At 47.4% G+C, this 16,105-nt stretch overlaps 1 protein-coding gene and 1 long non-coding RNA gene across 3 annotated transcripts in view; one reads left to right on the forward strand and one right to left on the reverse strand.

Annotated features, from left to right (window-relative positions):
* Nucleotides 1–16,105, reverse strand: part of LOC307208848 (major histocompatibility complex class I-related gene protein-like) — an 81,319-nt gene that overhangs the window by 23,940 nt on the left and 41,274 nt on the right. The window contains exons 2-8 of one of the 2 annotated variants that reach the window (XM_079963848.1): nucleotides 15,313–15,588; nucleotides 12,684–12,959; nucleotides 9,443–9,730; nucleotides 7,058–7,144; nucleotides 6,136–6,174; nucleotides 5,448–5,480; nucleotides 3,361–4,935 (exon numbers count right to left, since the gene is read on the reverse strand). In XM_079963848.1, coding sequence (XP_079819974.1) covers nucleotides 4,913–4,935; nucleotides 5,448–5,480; nucleotides 6,136–6,174; nucleotides 7,058–7,144; nucleotides 9,443–9,730; nucleotides 12,684–12,959; nucleotides 15,313–15,588 — 1,022 coding nt within the window. In that variant the 3' untranslated portion in view covers nucleotides 3,361–4,912. Of the gene's footprint in view, nucleotides 1–3,360; nucleotides 4,936–5,447; nucleotides 5,481–6,135; nucleotides 6,175–7,057; nucleotides 7,145–9,442; nucleotides 9,731–12,683; nucleotides 12,960–15,312; nucleotides 15,589–16,105 lie in introns of those variants that run through there. The other variant, XM_079963849.1, reaches the window with a different exon arrangement.
* The window catches only part of LOC307209154, a 31,076-nt gene continuing 18,851 nt past the window's right edge, over nucleotides 3,881–16,105 (forward strand). Inside the window, exon 1 of the long non-coding RNA XR_013835351.1 lies at nucleotides 3,881–4,005. This is a non-coding gene — a long non-coding RNA (uncharacterized lncRNA). The remainder of the gene's footprint in view (nucleotides 4,006–16,105) is intronic.

The raw sequence follows: 16,105 nt of genomic DNA on the forward strand, positions 1-16,105 counted from the left end.
GAATATTATGAAAATGATTTACAGGTGGTACATGACCCCAGTCAAGCTTGCAAAAATTTATCACTTGCCCTAAATGTTGGAAATGCAAAGAAAATGAAGGTACATTCTTTCACCTTTGGTGGACATGCCCAAGGATTAAGGCTTTCTGGGAAATGATTTATAATGAAATGAAAAAGGTATTTAAATATACCTTCCTGAAGAAACCAGAGGCCTTTCTCCTGGGCATGGTTGGCCAATTGGTGTTAAAGAAGGATAGAACTTTTTTTATGTATGCGACAACAGCAGCAAGAATTCTCATCGCAAAGTACTGGAAGACACAGGATTTACCCACTCTGGAAGAATGGCAGATGAAGATGATGATGGACTACATGGCATTGGCAGAAATGACTGGCAGAATCTGAGACCAGGAAAATTCGGCGGAAGAAGAATGTAAGAAATTTAAAGACTACTTACAGAAATATTGTAAAATTAATGAATGTTAGAATGATGTTGGATAGAAATTAAATGGTTTCCAGCTGAAATATTTTAAGAGAATTTGGAAAAAAAGGTCCAGAAGTAAGATAAAAATTATTGACAAGGATTTTAAAAAAAGGTCCAGAAGTAAGAGAAAATTTATTGATAAGGATTTGCTGAATTAATAATTTGAATTGGAATACAAAGAAGGGAGGTATGAGGAGGTCAGGGAAATAAGTTAATGAAAAACAATTAATGGAAACAATGTATGGGTTTTTTAAAAAAATATTTTTATTTTTGTATTTTTGTGATTTTTTCTTTTTTTCTTTTTGATTTTTCTTTGTTGTATTAATTTTGAAAATTTTAATAAATATTATTATAAAAAGTATAAAAACTTATTAGAAAGAAAAAACACCACTGTGGATATCCCCAGTGGAAGCTACAACCAGGAAAAGAATAAATATGGATAAGCAGTGGTTAACTTACAGTGAAATTTTATCTCTTACAGGACAGGAACCAAAACTGAGAAATCTCGAGGAATTAAGAAATCTGGTTACCAATTACTGTAGGTACATCACATTAATGAATTGTTTAAGATAGATAGGAAAAATGGCTTTGCAGAACAAAAGTCTCAGTTTACCAAAGACCTATTAAATACAAATATAAAAGTATTATCAAATATGTATAAACTGCTGTTGGAGTGGGAAACGAAAGAGGAATTTGTGAAATTTAGCAGGATTTAGTGGGCACAGGATGTGGGTCACAAAATCAATCATGAATTATGGGGAAAGTTGTGGAAAATAAATATGAAGTTTATGGCAAGTTATGCGATAAAACATTATATGATGAAAATGGCTCACAGATGGTATTTAACACCCACCAGATTGGCGAAAATGTCTAAAGAAGAAAAAGGTATATTTTGGAAGTGTAATGAAATTGAGGGGTCTTTTATTCACATGTGTTGGTCGTGTAAAATAATTAAGGGATATTGGGAAAAGATATAAAATGAATTTAAAAAGATACCTAAAAAGACTTTCCCCAAAACACCTGAGAGTTTCCTTTTGGGGATGGTAACAACAGAGGTCCCCCAAAAACAAAAGAGTTTATAACTATGCTCCACTGCTGCAGATAGAACCTTATTGGCACAAAGGTGGAGAACAAGGATAGAACCCACTCAGGAAGAATGGCAGTGTAAAATGTTTGAATGTACTGAACTGGCTGGTCTGACGAACAGGATAAGAGAAAACAGATATAAGGAATATAAGGAGGAATGGATAATGCTTATTGAATATTTCAAGAACCAGTCTAGAGAAAGACATAGCTTAGCAGGTCTCGTATAAATCCAGCAGTTGAAATAGATGAGAATATTTAATAGATAACAAATTGGATGATTAAAAAGATGTGGATTACGCAGAGTAGTAGAAAAGCAAAGGAACCAGGAAAAGTGTGGCAGGAAAGTCATATGGTATATGTATACATGCTGTATTTGGTATGAAGTTGTAAGTGGGACGAGGAACGGAGAGAGGGGTTAAATATGCTCTCTGTTCCTGTTTTTGAAAATGCAAATAATTTTTTTAAAAAATTGATCCCCTCTCCACGGAGGCGTTTTCAACACCGATGGAGGAGCTGCTCAAATGTTAACATACGTCTCAGTCTACAACCTTCTAAGATTATACAATAAAATTATAATGGTACAGGAATAATTCGGGGTGCTTTGCAACCATCAATTCAGTTCTCCATGTGTTGCCTAGACCAGTGTTTCCCAACCTTGTGCCTCCAGCTGTTTTTGAACTACAACTCCCATCATCCCTGACTAGCAAGACCAGTGGCAAGGGATGATGGGAATTGTAGTCCAAAAACAGCTGGAGGCACAAGGTTGGGAAACACTGGACGTACTATTATCTGCGCATGTACATGTGCAAATGATTGTGCAGTGCTCCAATGTCGCCTTGATGCGCCTTCGCCGCATCAAGCTGTTGGTCCCTTACCTTTCCCGCCCCGCCCTGGCCACAGTGATCCATGTGACGGTCACCTCCAGGCTTGACTACTGTAATTCGCTCTACACGGGGCTGCCCTTGAAGCTTTCCCAGAAACTCCATCGGGTGCAGAATGCTGCAGCGAGGCTCCTCACGGGGTCTCTGCCATGGGAGCATATTCACCCACTAATTTTCCAGCTGCACTGGCTCCCGGTGGAGTACAGGGTCAGATTTAAGGTGCTGGTTTTTGACCTTTAAAGCCCTTCACGGCCTAGGACCCTCGTACCTACAGGACTGCCTGTCCCGGAATGCCCCACGGAGGACCTTAAGGTCCATAAACAGCAACACCCTAGAGGTCCAGGGCCTTTTCAACTCTGGCTCCGCTCTGTCTCATGAGACCAGGGCCCTGCAGAATCTGATTTCTTTCCGCAGGGCCTGTAAGACAGAGTTGTTCCGCCTGGCCTTTGGCTTGGAGCCCATTTGATTCCCTCCTCCTCTTTCTTTTTTCATTTCTCCTCCTGTGATGAGGCTGCATTTTAATGTTTCAATGTTTTAATGTTGTATTTTAATCTTGTTTTTAAGTTGTATTTGTTCAACTTGTTTTTATTATTGCTTGTTAGCCGCCCTGAGCCCGGCCTAGGCTGAGGAGGGCGGGGTATAAATAAAATTTATTATTATTAATATAATTATTAAGTGGTGTTTTCTGTGAAGTCCCATTGTACGTAGCATAACTCACCCACCAAGGCCAGCCCAATACATTTTGACACCTGAGGAGGGCCCCAAAATGGCCTCCCACTCCCCACCAGGGAAGAAGGGGTGAGGGAAGATTTCTAATCAGGGCAGAGGGAGAAAATATACCTGTCTGTGTATGTGAATATTCTCAGGAACTTCAAAATCTCTGGAACTCCTGTGATAAGAAGGCAAGAACCACTAAAGACAAAGGGGCTGCACCCTTATTTATTTAAGTCAAACATATATTACACAAGTAAAAAAAATAATTACATCCAGTGTCTTCAAAGCAAAGTGCAGCAAATCCACTGGGTTAGGCGAGAAGAGTCCTGGGGCTCTGGAGGTCTCCTTCCTGGCTTCCTCCTTGGCTGTCAGCAGGATCAGTCCCTCTCATCTCCCGTAGGAGAGTAGCTACACCCCATCCCCTCAGCCTCTCTACATCCTCTCAGTTCCCTGCTTCTCCATTTCCCCCTTCAGCTGCTTCTTCCTCCCCCTCCAGCCTGTTTCTCAACTCACTGCCCCAGGGCATCATGGGAGGCCCAGGGTGAAGCCCCAGAGCTCAGCAGCTGGTTGTCCTGGACGTGGAGCTCCATGAACCAGGCTGGAGAACTGGAGCCTTGAAGGTATCGGGACAGAACGAGGGTCTGGAGGAAACTGCCTCAGCAGCTGCCATTGCCACAGGGAGGGTCTGAATGCCCGCTGGAAATCCTCATTCTCTGCTCTGAGGATGTTTGAGAAGAGGCCTCAGCTCCAGCAGAGGTCACCTCTGGACCACTCTGGATCTAGTCAGACAGGACAGTGAGGTTCTGGGGATGTAGAAGGTGACCCAGGAGGGCTGGTGGAGGATGTCCCTCCCATCTGCAGGGGAACCGGAGCACGGCTCTTGGTCAACAGAGAAAACCCGTCCATATCCAGATGTTGTAACTGGAGATGATGCCCTCCTTGGCTTCTACGGGATCAATGGCCAACGTCTGTCCTTCATCTTCTGAGGCAAACTTGCAAGCTTCCAGATTAGAATAGGATCCAATTCTGACAGCCTCTCTAGTCTTCAGCCACTCAGTTCCTTCACACAGAAGGTGGGTGGAAAACACTTCAGCCAGAGCAGTTAGGCTGCTTTTATACATTCCATGACATAGCATCCGTTCAGCCAAAGGCTGGGCAGCCCAAGCAGCAAGTTGGCAGTAACAATTTAGCCTATTTCATGCATGATACACCCAAAGCAGTTCTCAGATGTTGCCTTTCCTTCAATTTGGGTGGAAAGTGAGTGACATAAGATTGGGGAAAGGCTTGTGGAGGGAACCACAGCAACAAAGAACCAAGAGATACCATCAAAATCACTGCAAGTGGTTGTCAATCTCCTCATCCCTTTTTTATATTATGATTTTTAAAAATGTATTTCTATTAAAGATTTCTTAGTTTACAAAAATATGTGCAATGTCTCTTATTTCAAGTTGTGTTTTGTACAGATTAGTTCCATTTGTTGTGAGACATTAGTCTCCTCATTAATTTTAAAAGCTTTTAGTTGCATATATCTGGAGGATTTCTCATTAATACAAGCACATTTCTGCAAAGCAAAATTGGCCATAATCCATCAGAAAAGCATGATTACCCTCAAATTCAAGTTACACCTGGAGTCAGAATGGATGACTGAGAGCCAGGATTAAGGAACATCATAAACAGCATTGAAGGACAGCAGGAGCTCTGAGTCTCTGCAATTCACAGCCAAACTTGGGCAGGCTCCTTCTGGTCTCATCTCACACACCAGGCTGGTATGAAACTGCAGAAATAAAGAACAGGAGTGTTTCAAAGTTAAGCCAACATCATGGTGTTGGGGCATCAGCATTACAGAGCTAGTGGGAACCCAAAGATATCTAGTCCTGCCTCCCAAGGAAAGCCACCATCCCTCATCATGTCAGATCAGACATGAGATATGCCAGGAGCGTCACCAAAATGGGCCTGCAGAGGGCAGCTCGAGCAAGTGAGCCAAGCTGCACACTTTGGGGGAATACCGGAAGCACACAAAGCAGTCCTACTGGAAGGAAAAATCCCTTCCAGAACCCCTTCCAAGATCTCTCATTCAGATCCAGCATAGAACCCACTTGTCAGGTAGAGGAGCTCAGATGAAGAGACAGAATGAGGCACAAGAGCGATTTTCAGCTCAACGGACACTGCAGATTATGTCACTCTTGGAAAGCCCAAGGGGGGTAACAGCTTTTCCCCATTTGAGGATGTTCCCCACAGAGTCTTCTGCAAGAGCCCCACTTTGCCCCCACCTGCACCCCTACTTACCCCTGGGGAAGCTGTCGGGCCCCTGGTCACTTGCTGCAAAAGGGAGGAAACACAGGAGTCAGGATCCCGGGGAGGGACATCCAACCCCCCAGCCCCCCTCATCCCTTCTCCTCCCTTTGCACAGGCAGCCCAGAGGCAAGGGGGCTCAAGGGGGCTCAAGGACAGCACTGGAGGGAGAAGCAGGTGCTGGAGGGCAAAGAGAGATGGGCACAGCCTGGCATGGAGGCAGCGGGGGACTAGAGCGAGGGTGGGTGCAATCTGGGTAGGAAGGTGACAGAAAGGCAGAAGGGTGGTGGGGGGAGAGAGAAAGGCAGCAGTGGTACCAAATCCGGAGGGGAGGGTTCCTGACACCCACAGACTTGAGCCACCCAACCAAATCTTTAGCTTCAGGTTCCAGCAAATTAAACCTCCAGAGACCCCTCTCTCCCCCCACCCTCGGCTCTTCCTCCTGCTCCTTCCTGGAGCCCCTCCCTCAGCCGACAGTCTCTCTGCAGCCTTTTCCTGGCCCTGAGGGACCCCTTGCTGTCCCCAGACAGGCTGAGCAGACAGGCTGAAGCTTCCCATCAGGGTCTTGGGCTGCAGGACTAGGCCACCACCAGGTTTAGTTTGGTCTGTTTGCAACCTGTTCCTGCTCCATATTGGGGGGGGGGGGGATATGTCAGACAGAGGGAGGGGAGGAGTCACTCACTTGCGGTTTCTTCATAGGCTGCATTCTCGCTCCGTTTCCCTGTGAAGACAAAAGCAGAAGGTCAGAGCTGGACCTCCAGAGACCACTCAAATCCATTTCGACAAACTGGCTCTCAAGGGCTGAAACCTTCCCAGCAGATGCTCCTCTTGTCTCTTCCAAACACCTCCAAGGAAGCTGAGCCCAGAAGGGGAGCATTTCAAGGAATTCATTTTACAAAGAAGTAGAAAAAAATGAGGAAATTAAATTTAAAAAATCAACATGGGAACCAGGCAGTGGACAAATTCCAAAGGGTAGAAGGAAACATTATCCAGTCCCTTCACTTACCAGTACTTATTCCTTTTCAGATTATTACTTCACTCCCAGCAGACTCTTAATCCTTAAATTTGCCCGGGGGGGGGGGGGGAGATAATGAACAGTGCAAATCTAGGCAAGTCTGCTCAGAAGAAAGTCCTATTCAGTTCAATACAGCATCCTCCCAGATCAATATTTATTTATTTATCCATTTATTGAAGATGGCAGGGTGCTTCACAACATAAAAATACAAAATGAGAGCACAAAATACATAATAAAACAAAAACAAACCAGTAACTCACATTTAAAAAGCTCAAAGCCTGGTTCGAGATAAACGTTTTTGCCTGGCGCCTAAAGATATGCAAGGAAGGCTCCCTGCTAAGTGTGTACAGGACTGAAGTCTTAGGATGGATTAAAACTTCAGGTGGAAAGTGAACTTCCTGAGCACAGAGTGAGCGCAAAGCAATGACCAACAGGAGTTTTGATTCATGTTCAAAGGGTGTTTTATGGGGAGGGGTCTCTGTAGGGATACAAGGGGCAGTTGCCAGGAAGCTCCACCAGCACATTCCCAGTTGGAGGCCAAGACAGAAGGACACAGGAGAGGCAGCAAACGTATCCAGGGTTTACTTACTGCGGATGAAGAAGAAGATGATCCCAGAGACCAGCAGGATGGCAGCCATGACACCCAAAATAGCTCCCACAATGAGCCCCAGGTTGACTGAAAGGGGACAAGAGACATTTTTATTCAGACTAGGGGCAGCAGCTCCCCAAGGCTTCAAGCAGGAGATTTGAGTGGAGGTGCTGAGCTATGAGCCCGGGAGGATTTTACGTGTGCAAAGCAGGCCCTCTCTCTCTCCTGACAGGCCAAGGTCCTCTCTGTAGTGGCCCCAATACAAGGGAGTTTATTTTTTCCACCAGAATCCAGCATTAGAGGTCTTCAAAATAATCAATTCATCTAAGGAAGACAGTTGACAGGCACACCTGTTTCATCACAGACTCAAGACTTAAAAAGCAGATCTCCTCCTGCTCAGGCGCTTCAGCCTTCTCTGTCCTGACCCTGACAGGAAGGGATTCCCTCCCCCCTGAGACCCCCCAGAGCCCAGCATTACAGGCCTTCAGGGAAGACATACCGTATTTTTCGCACCATAGGACGTACTTTTTCCCTCCTAAAAAGCAAGGGAAAATGTGTGTGCGTCCTATGGAACAAATGCAGGGGGGAGGCAGGCGGGAAAAGCCCCCAAGAGCCGCAGACAAGCTTCGTGCGCTCTTGCAGGCTTTTCCCCAGGAGAGAGAAGGGACTGACTGGCCGCACCAGCCCCTTCTCCCTCCTCGGGGAAAAGCCCCCAAGAGCGGCGGGCTCTTTAAAGGCTGCACGGCTCCTGCGGGCTTTTCTACGAGGTGGGGGAATCCCCCCACCTCCCAGAAAATCCCGGGGGAAGCCGCACAGCCCCTTTCAAGAGCGCACGGCTTCTGCGGGAGGTGGGGGAAGCTGCAGCAGATTCCCTCCTCCCAGGCTCCCTTTGAAGCAGCAAAGTGGGAGGAGAGCAGCTTACACTCGTGTAAGCAGCTCCTCTCCCACTTCCCTGCTTCAAAGCAACTACGGAGGAGGGAAGAAAGGGGACCATGGATCCTCCGCTGCTCGCGGCTGCAGCGGATTCCCTCGTGTAAGCAGCTCCTCTCCCACTTTCCTGCTTCAAAGTGGAGGGAATCCACTGCAGTTGCAAGCAGAGGATCCATGGCTCTGCTTTCTTCCCTCGAAGCAGGTGCGGGGGTGCAGGGGGGAAAAGAGGGCAGGAAATAGATGCCAGGCAGGAAGACACAACCACACTTTGACCACTGGAAAGTCCACCTCAGCCTCCCCAGATTTCCACTGAGACGGCCAGGCTAATCTCGATGGCCATAAGTCAGGCTCAGCATTATTAACTGGACTTAGATAAGCCATGGTTCCCCTTCCTACCCTCCTCTGAGGCTCGATTTAAAGCAGAAAAGCAGACTGGAGCCGCCCGCTTTGCTGCTTTAAATAGTTTAGTGCAACATTTGATTCAGAATATTTTTTTTCCGTATTTTCCTCCTCTAAAAACAAGGTGCGCCCTATGGTCAGGTGCGCCCTATGGAGCAAAATATACGGTAAACCCTTAGGAAGAAGCATCTTGTGTAGGGTTGCCATACGTCCGGTTTTTCCTGGACACGTCCTCTTTTTCAAACTTAAAATGTCTGTCCAGACAAATTTTTTAAATGAGGCAAAATATCCAGTTTTTTTGGTTTGGGTGGAATTTCTGAAGTCCGTAGCGCTAGTGAGTGAGCCCTGGTCCCCTCTCCCCTGCCTGGGTGAGTCTTTGGCTTCCATAATTCTCGCTTGCCTGCCTGTGAGAAGGGGAGTCTGGGGTGTGGGTGGGGATGTGCGTTCAGGGGCTCCTGCTGGGGAAAAGGGACATTCTGCTTTGGTTCCTGCAGGCACAGCTTCCCTGGCGGTGTGTGAGAGACGAGCGTTGTTATTAAAAGACCCTTCTTCCTCTTCCCAGCGGTGTGCGGGTGTTTGGGCCGAGTGGAGATGAGTATCAGTTTTTCTAGCCGGGCCTGAGTGTGAGGAGGAGCAAGTGAGAAACTTTTTCACTGTGAAGTACAGTCAGTCCGGGGCTCCCTCTTTTAACTGAAGTTGCAGGGAGTGTAAGTAAGTCAGCCATGTGGAGGAGGTCGTTTGATTTTGGAGAAATAACACGTCTGGCCACATTCTGTGACATCACAACTGCTTGGGCTTAAAGGCAAAAAGTGATGGCCAGTTTTTACCTCCAATTTGAGTTTAAGGCCTATGAGACACTTGTGAGAAAAGGCATCTACAGATTGCGATTCAGCTGCTTCCCTCCAGAGACGTAGACAGGATCCAACTGGGGTTCCCCATCTGAGCTGTGCTGCTGCTGAAGGGAGGAGTTGGGTGGAAACTCCCCTCCCAGAGCCCACCCCTTCCCCTCCTGTCTGTCTGTCTGTCTGTCTGTCTGTCTATCTGTCTGTCTCTCACCAGGCTCCTTCTCCCAGGCCACGTCCAGAGGCTTCTCCAGGCTGTCGTGCTCCACGCGGCACCGGAAGCGCTCCCTCTCCTCGGGGTCGATCTGGACACTGAGCAAGAGATAGTAGGTCCCGTCCGAGTTGGGGGCGACCAATCCTCGGAGGGTGCCCTCCTGCCAGACCTCCCCGTCCTTCACCCACTTGGCCTCAATCTCCTTGGGGTAGAAGCCGTGGACTTGGCAAACGAGGGTCTCCAGGCCGTCATAGTCTGCCTTCCTGGTCACCTTCACCACCGGAGCCTCTGCAAAAAGGGCCGCATTGGGGTTAACAGAGAGACATCCACAACAGAAGGAATCCTGTATTTTTAAAGAGCAGAGGAGCAGGGACCCAAGGGGCAACCTAGTCAGAATCTCACATCTCCAGAAATTAAAATAACTGTGAATCAATGGGATTCCTCAACCTCCCTTGGCATCTTCCCCAGTCAGTGTCTATGGTGGAACTGTTTTTAGATGTTTTATCCTTTGTTTGCCAAAGCAGACTCCTTTGGGAGGTAGGGCTGGGTAAAAATTAAATTAATTTGTCATCTTGCAAAGCTCTAACATGACTCAAACACGACAACTTGTGGTTCCAAGATAGTCCCAGGGAGCTGTCTCCAGGCTGAGGGGAAAATTTCACCCGGTCCCCAATGGCGGGATTCATTCAGATCCTTCCAAGTTGCAAGTCTTTAACTGAGGGCAGCTCAGGCTGATCCTGGTTCCTCTCTTGAGGGGGAAGAAATGCTGGATTGGCTGCTCTCTGGGACTTTTCAGCTCCATTGTTAGTGAGCAAAGCCAAGAGCCCTGGGAAAGACAGAGCTCCTTTCTGGTTCTCCCACCTGCCCTGAAAGGGTCCCTGGAGGTTGGAAAGGGCTCATCTCCCTTCTCCATCCACGGCAGCCTCCTCTGGAGTGGAAAGGGCAGACCAGGAGGCCCAGTAAGCCAGCAACTTGCGCACATTTAACTTGTGCACATACAGCTTTATGCACTTGCCAAAAATATTCTAAAAACCAAAAAGAGGAGGCGGGCGTCTGGGGAAGAAGGACTTTGGCAACCCAATCGCCCTTGAATCCAATGTCTTTTGACTATGCACGATTTTGTCTTTAGGCATGATTTGCAGAATGTAACCCTTGTTTGAAAACTGGCTCCCTAGATAGCTGTTGTCTGAAGGGGCTGTTCCAGGATCCCACCCACTTTGCAGTGCCTGGACTGGTTAACTCAGGTCTAGGAGGGGATGTGGTTCTGCTGGAGGGAGCAGGAAGGAAGGCAGCTCAAGCCCTTTCCCCACAGAAGCCCAAAACAAGACCTCCCCACCCCACCCCCTCACCTGTCCTCAGCAGAACCTCCGTCCCAAAGAGGATGATTCCCAGCCTCCTTTGCACGTTGTCACCCTTGAAAATGCTTCATTGTGGCTTTTGGGGTGAAACCCTCAACCTCAAGAAATATGCTCAGTGTCTCTGGGGTGAATTATCACCAGGCCCCATAGATGAAATTGCTCAGACCTCTCGAAGCACAGCTAATACATATGTGTCATTCCTCAAAAAGGGGGGCGGGGTGCTAGAATTATTTCATTTTTAATTAATTTTCATTTTAACAAATCTTAGTAAGAGAGAGACAGGACCCCTCATGCTTCTCTTGGCTGGTCTGACTTTCCCTCCCCATCTGCAGCAGATCCATCACGACAGGAAGCAACTTCTGGGATACCAACTAAACTCCTCCGTCTGGAACATAGATAGATACACTCGGAATTTCTAAATATTTTGTAGGATGCCATCCTCTGTCCCCTTACCTGGGAGTAAGCAAGGACACCTTCTTAAGGTGCTATGGACTTGGACAACTGTTCTGCTCAAGTGTCCACTGTTTCCTTTTCAAGGAAGGAGATGGGGGCCTGGGGTTTGGTCATGTGACCTCCCAGGAGCCCCACCTTGTCTAGGTGTCCTCAGCCTCCGCTGGACCTTAACTCCCCAGTCCTGGGGGAGACAGGGAGGTCCTTGGTCAGGCACTGCTTCCTACATAGCATGACGGATTTCGCTCTCAATATAGGGCAGGATTCCCATGGGCTGGATTCTCAGCCCCCCCCCCATTGTGCAATGGTCCATCCCAGTCAAAACACTGGATCATGTGACATCTGCCCCTGTGCCAGATTCCTGAAGGCGGAAGAGTGGACTGTACTTTTTCAAGGCACGGGGTTGGGGAAGATGACACTTCTGAATGTTCACCATGGGAAAAAAACTAATTGTCAGAGCTGCCTCCAGGTCCCAGCTCACAGAGGACCAACGCTAGGCTGTAGTTATGTACAAAAGTCTTTATTGAGATTCAGTCTCCATTTTAAAGTCGCAGCGTGCAGCTCTACGTCCCGACCTTAGACCGGCGAAGTCCTGTCTGAGTCTCCTCCCCCTCCACACCAGTTTAAGACTCTCGCTTTGCTCCACCTCTTCCTAAATTCCTTTCTCCTCTGGGCCCTCCTGCCCGCTAGGGTCTCATCCTTCCTGGACTCCTCTGACGCTGACCCTGACGATTCTTGCCCCTCCTTCCGGCGGGCTTTAGGACCTGGTTCCCTATCCGGGCTACCTTCTGTGCCGCTCGCCTGTACCTTTGAACTTGGCGCGCGCGCCCAGCCTGCAACTTTCCTCTTAACCGTTAACTCGCTCTCCGATGGAGGCGTGGTCCACCCTGACTCATCTTCTCTCGCTGGTGGTGCATATGTGGGCTCTGACACCTGGGACTCCTCCCCCCCACTACGCTCTGGTGGGGAAGCTGGTCCTGATTTGCAACTGCTGCTCTGGGAGTCCCCGCTGGCCCCTTGCTTCTGGGGTGTCCCCCTTGGGTCGCCCCTTGCCCTGCCCATCGGCGCCCCCTTCTGTGAATCTTCCGATTCGCTGGAGAGGCTCATGGAATCTATCGGGCTGCTGTCATATTCTCCTACGCTGCCCTCGGATTGCTCCCCCTCGCTTTCCATCTCCTCTCCTCCCTGCGCTCCCGCTGAGTCCCTGACACTAATATTCTTCATAAATAAAAGATGTAATAAGGTAGAAGTGGGAACTCCCGTACTCTCTCACCATGTGCAGGTTTTCTGCTAACCTACAGTCTTAGTGAGGGGGCTGCACCCTGCCCTCTAAGACATATTTTATGGGCTCCCCACACATTTTCTATTTTTTTAAAAAGGTTAATTTATCTAGTTTTAAAGACTTTAAAGGCAAGAGGTTTTCTGTATCTCACCTTTATTTCGCAGAGTCTCCTTCCCGTACTCCAGGTATTTCTGCAGCCAGTCAATGCACTCCTTCTCCAGGTAGGCTTTCCGGTACTGGTTCTGGTCCACGATAGGATCCAACTTCCTCTTGGTCACTTGGGCCCCTGTATCAGCTGCCGTCCAGGTGAGGGTCTCCTTGTCGAAGGCGATGAAGTCCCTCCCGTTGTAGCCAAACTGCCAATACCCTTCTTTGCGCCCGTCTGACCTCACCTCACAACCAAGCATCTCCTGCAGGGAGGAATAACCTGGGGGTGGGAGAGAAAGGAGACACCCGAGATGTCAAGAGTTGTGTGTGCACAAGAGAGAGATTATTATTTATTTATCCAAACACCACAGGGCAGTTTACAAGAGACCACCACCAAAATACATACCATAGAGGCAGACTAATCATCATCATAGCACACAGCTCCTCCAAGTTTAAAAGAACATAGTTGAATTAGCCAAAGGCCTGGGAGAAGAGGGATGTTTTCGCCTGGCACCTAGAGACATGTGATGCCAGGCAAGAGACAGAACCAGACCAGGAATGCAAAGAGAAGTTCAGAGCAGTATATTTAAAACAAAAAAACAAAACAAAACAACCCCTCAGTTTCTGGGAAACAATCTCAGATTCAGGGAAAAGTCAGAGGCACCATGTGAACCGTGAGGAGAATATGGAAAGAAATGGATGTTATATCTCTCCCCGCCCCTGCCCCCGGTTTTTAACCATAATCCAACACAAAACTGAGTAGTTTACAGTGCAATTATATATGTGTCTAACCACAAGTAAGCAGCACTGAGCTCCAGGTACATTAATGTAAAGAATTGCAGCCCTGATTTCACTGAAATATATGAGTCTTCTTTTACTTACTTCTGTGTTGGATTATGTTCTTGGAGTTTGTTTGGGGTTGGGGTTTTTTTGCAGTTTATTTTTCTTTTTTCCCCATTTAAAAATAGTTTATTTGCCAGAGCATATATAGCAAACATTCTCATAACCTTAAAAATCATAAAACAACACATCATGTACTCCAATCTCATTAAATGGAAGAGTACATAATGTCTGCAACAATTTGAAAGGTTAAAATGTACACTTCATGAATCCCAAACTGTGTTACCTACCCCAAACACTACCCCCCCCCATTGGCCTCACTACCTGTGTGTTCAATAAAATTGCCCCATACTGCATAGAAGTCATCGTTTTCCTTTTGGCCTGTTGCTACCCATGGTTTCCATGTTAGCTTTTCCAACAAAGCTGTCTGCCAGACATCCTGTCACGTATTCTACTCATATTGATCCAGAGCAGATTCCGACGTAATGTTTGACGTTTTATCGTGTTTTTAATATTCTGTTGGGAGCCGCCCAGAGTGGCTGAGGAAACCCAGCAAGACAGGTGGGGTATAAATGTCGTTGTTTAGTCGTGTCCGACTCTTCATGACCCCATGGACCAGAGCACGCCAGGCACTCCTGTCTTCCACTGCCTCCCGCAGTTTGGTCAGATATAAATAATATAAATAAATAATAAAAAATATTATTATTATTACGCTGAATAATTTCACTTTGGCTGCCAAGGCCAGACACTTTGGACAACTGTAAGTCTGAGTATAGGCTGAATGTAAACCCCTCGCTCTGAACGATCCTGCAGCTAACGTCTTCATTTCAACTAATTCGCTTATTTAGCTTATGTAGGTAGCAATTTAAGATTTTAAGGATGCTTTCTCACTGCTGCTGTATCACAATCACCATCTTTCCCGCCTCGCCCCCCACTATGTTAAATCTTTGTTGCAGTTTCTAAATGCCAAATATACATTGCTTTTCACTTTGAACCATCACAAAACAGTTCCAGAACTGTGTTTGTTTTCTAGAGTATGACACAAAATTTAGCACCCTGAGAATGTTAGGGGTTTTGTTTTTGTTTTTTCCCCTCAGGGAAAGCAAAGTTTTATCTTGCTTGAACAAATGTTGGCAATCCCTCATAAATTCAGTACAGTTGTACCTCAGCTCCCAAATGCCTTGAGAGTAGAATGTTCCAAATCCCAAACGATCGAAACCCAGAAGTGAGTGTTCTGGTTTTCAAACGTTCTTTTGGAAGCCAAATGTCCGATGGGGCTTCTGCAGCTTCCAATTGGCTAAAGCCGCACTTTGGTTTCCGAACGTTTTGGAAGTCGAACGGACTTCTGGAACGGATTCCAAGGTACAACTGTAATCAGAAAGCAGCTGGGCCTCATTGACCAGCACTCTGGACAGCGCCTTCTCAGTTCCCCCAAAAAACAAGATCCCTGCCCCAGCATGGGTTCTCAAGGAAAGAGCAATTCTCCTTTTCTCTTCGCCAGGGGTTTGCACAGTGACTGGCCCAATCGGTCAATTTCACAAATCAGGATGATGACCATTATCATATAACCGACCTGCAGCTCATTCCCAAGTGCCTTTTTGCAGAGTAAAAATATATCTTTTTAAGAAAGTGCAGGTACAGATTGGAAGGGGAGAGGGAAGGACTTCTGCCCAGGTTGGAGAACATCCTGCCTATCACCTTGTCCCTTTCGTATCAGCAGGCATCTCCCTTTGCCTCCTGAGCGCCGGAGAAATGAATGTTGGGGGTCTCTGTCTCTCCTGCCTTCCACTCACCTCCGCTCTGGTTGAAGCGGGTCTGCAGGGTTGCCAGGTTCCACCACAGAACTCTCTCAGTGTCCTGAAAGAGATGCGTGATCTTCTTCCAGTACTGAGGATCCTCCTTTTCTGCCTTCCTTATCCAGGGAACTAGGGACAGAGTCTCCTTGGTGTCACTGTCATACTGAACAAATGGCTGGTCATCCATGTACCCGACCATGATGAACTGGGGCAGCCCCTGGCCAGGCTCAGACAGGGCTGTGTAGAAGTAGCGCAGGGAGTGAGAAGTGGAGCCTGGAAAGGAAGAGAAAAGGGGGCAGAGAGTTAGGGGTCCTGCAGATGAAGGCAGCAGCCTAATCCTGCTGTGTTACAGGCAGCAACCCTAAATTAGGAGATCCAAAGTTCAGCAGGGTTTGGGGGAGTTTGTAGACCTGCCCTTTATGTTTAAGGAAGCAGAGCAGAGGGAGCCTGGAAAGGAAGAGAAAAGGGGGCAGCGTTAGGGGTCCTGCAGCTGAGGGCTCTCTGACAATCCAGCAGCCCCCAAACGGAAGATCTGAGGTGTATATGGCAATGGGTTTGTAGCAATGCCCCTTCCCAGCACCTATGCTCTGTAGAATCAAAACAAAACATTTCATAGCTTCCCCACTGCCATTCCCCTATTTGAGGTATATTCCATTTTCATGGAAAAATTGCAAATAAACTGGGAGAGAATTGAGGGATAGAGTGTAAAAAAACAAAAGTTGGGGGGAATCAGGAGCCATGGGAACAGAAAGTTCGAGTGTTGTGGCATAAGGAGGGGAAGGGGGATAAA

This window comes from Podarcis cretensis, assembly GCF_951804945.1.
Source record: "Podarcis cretensis genome assembly, chromosome: 2".
NCBI lineage: Eukaryota > Metazoa > Chordata > Lepidosauria > Squamata > Lacertidae > Podarcis > Podarcis cretensis.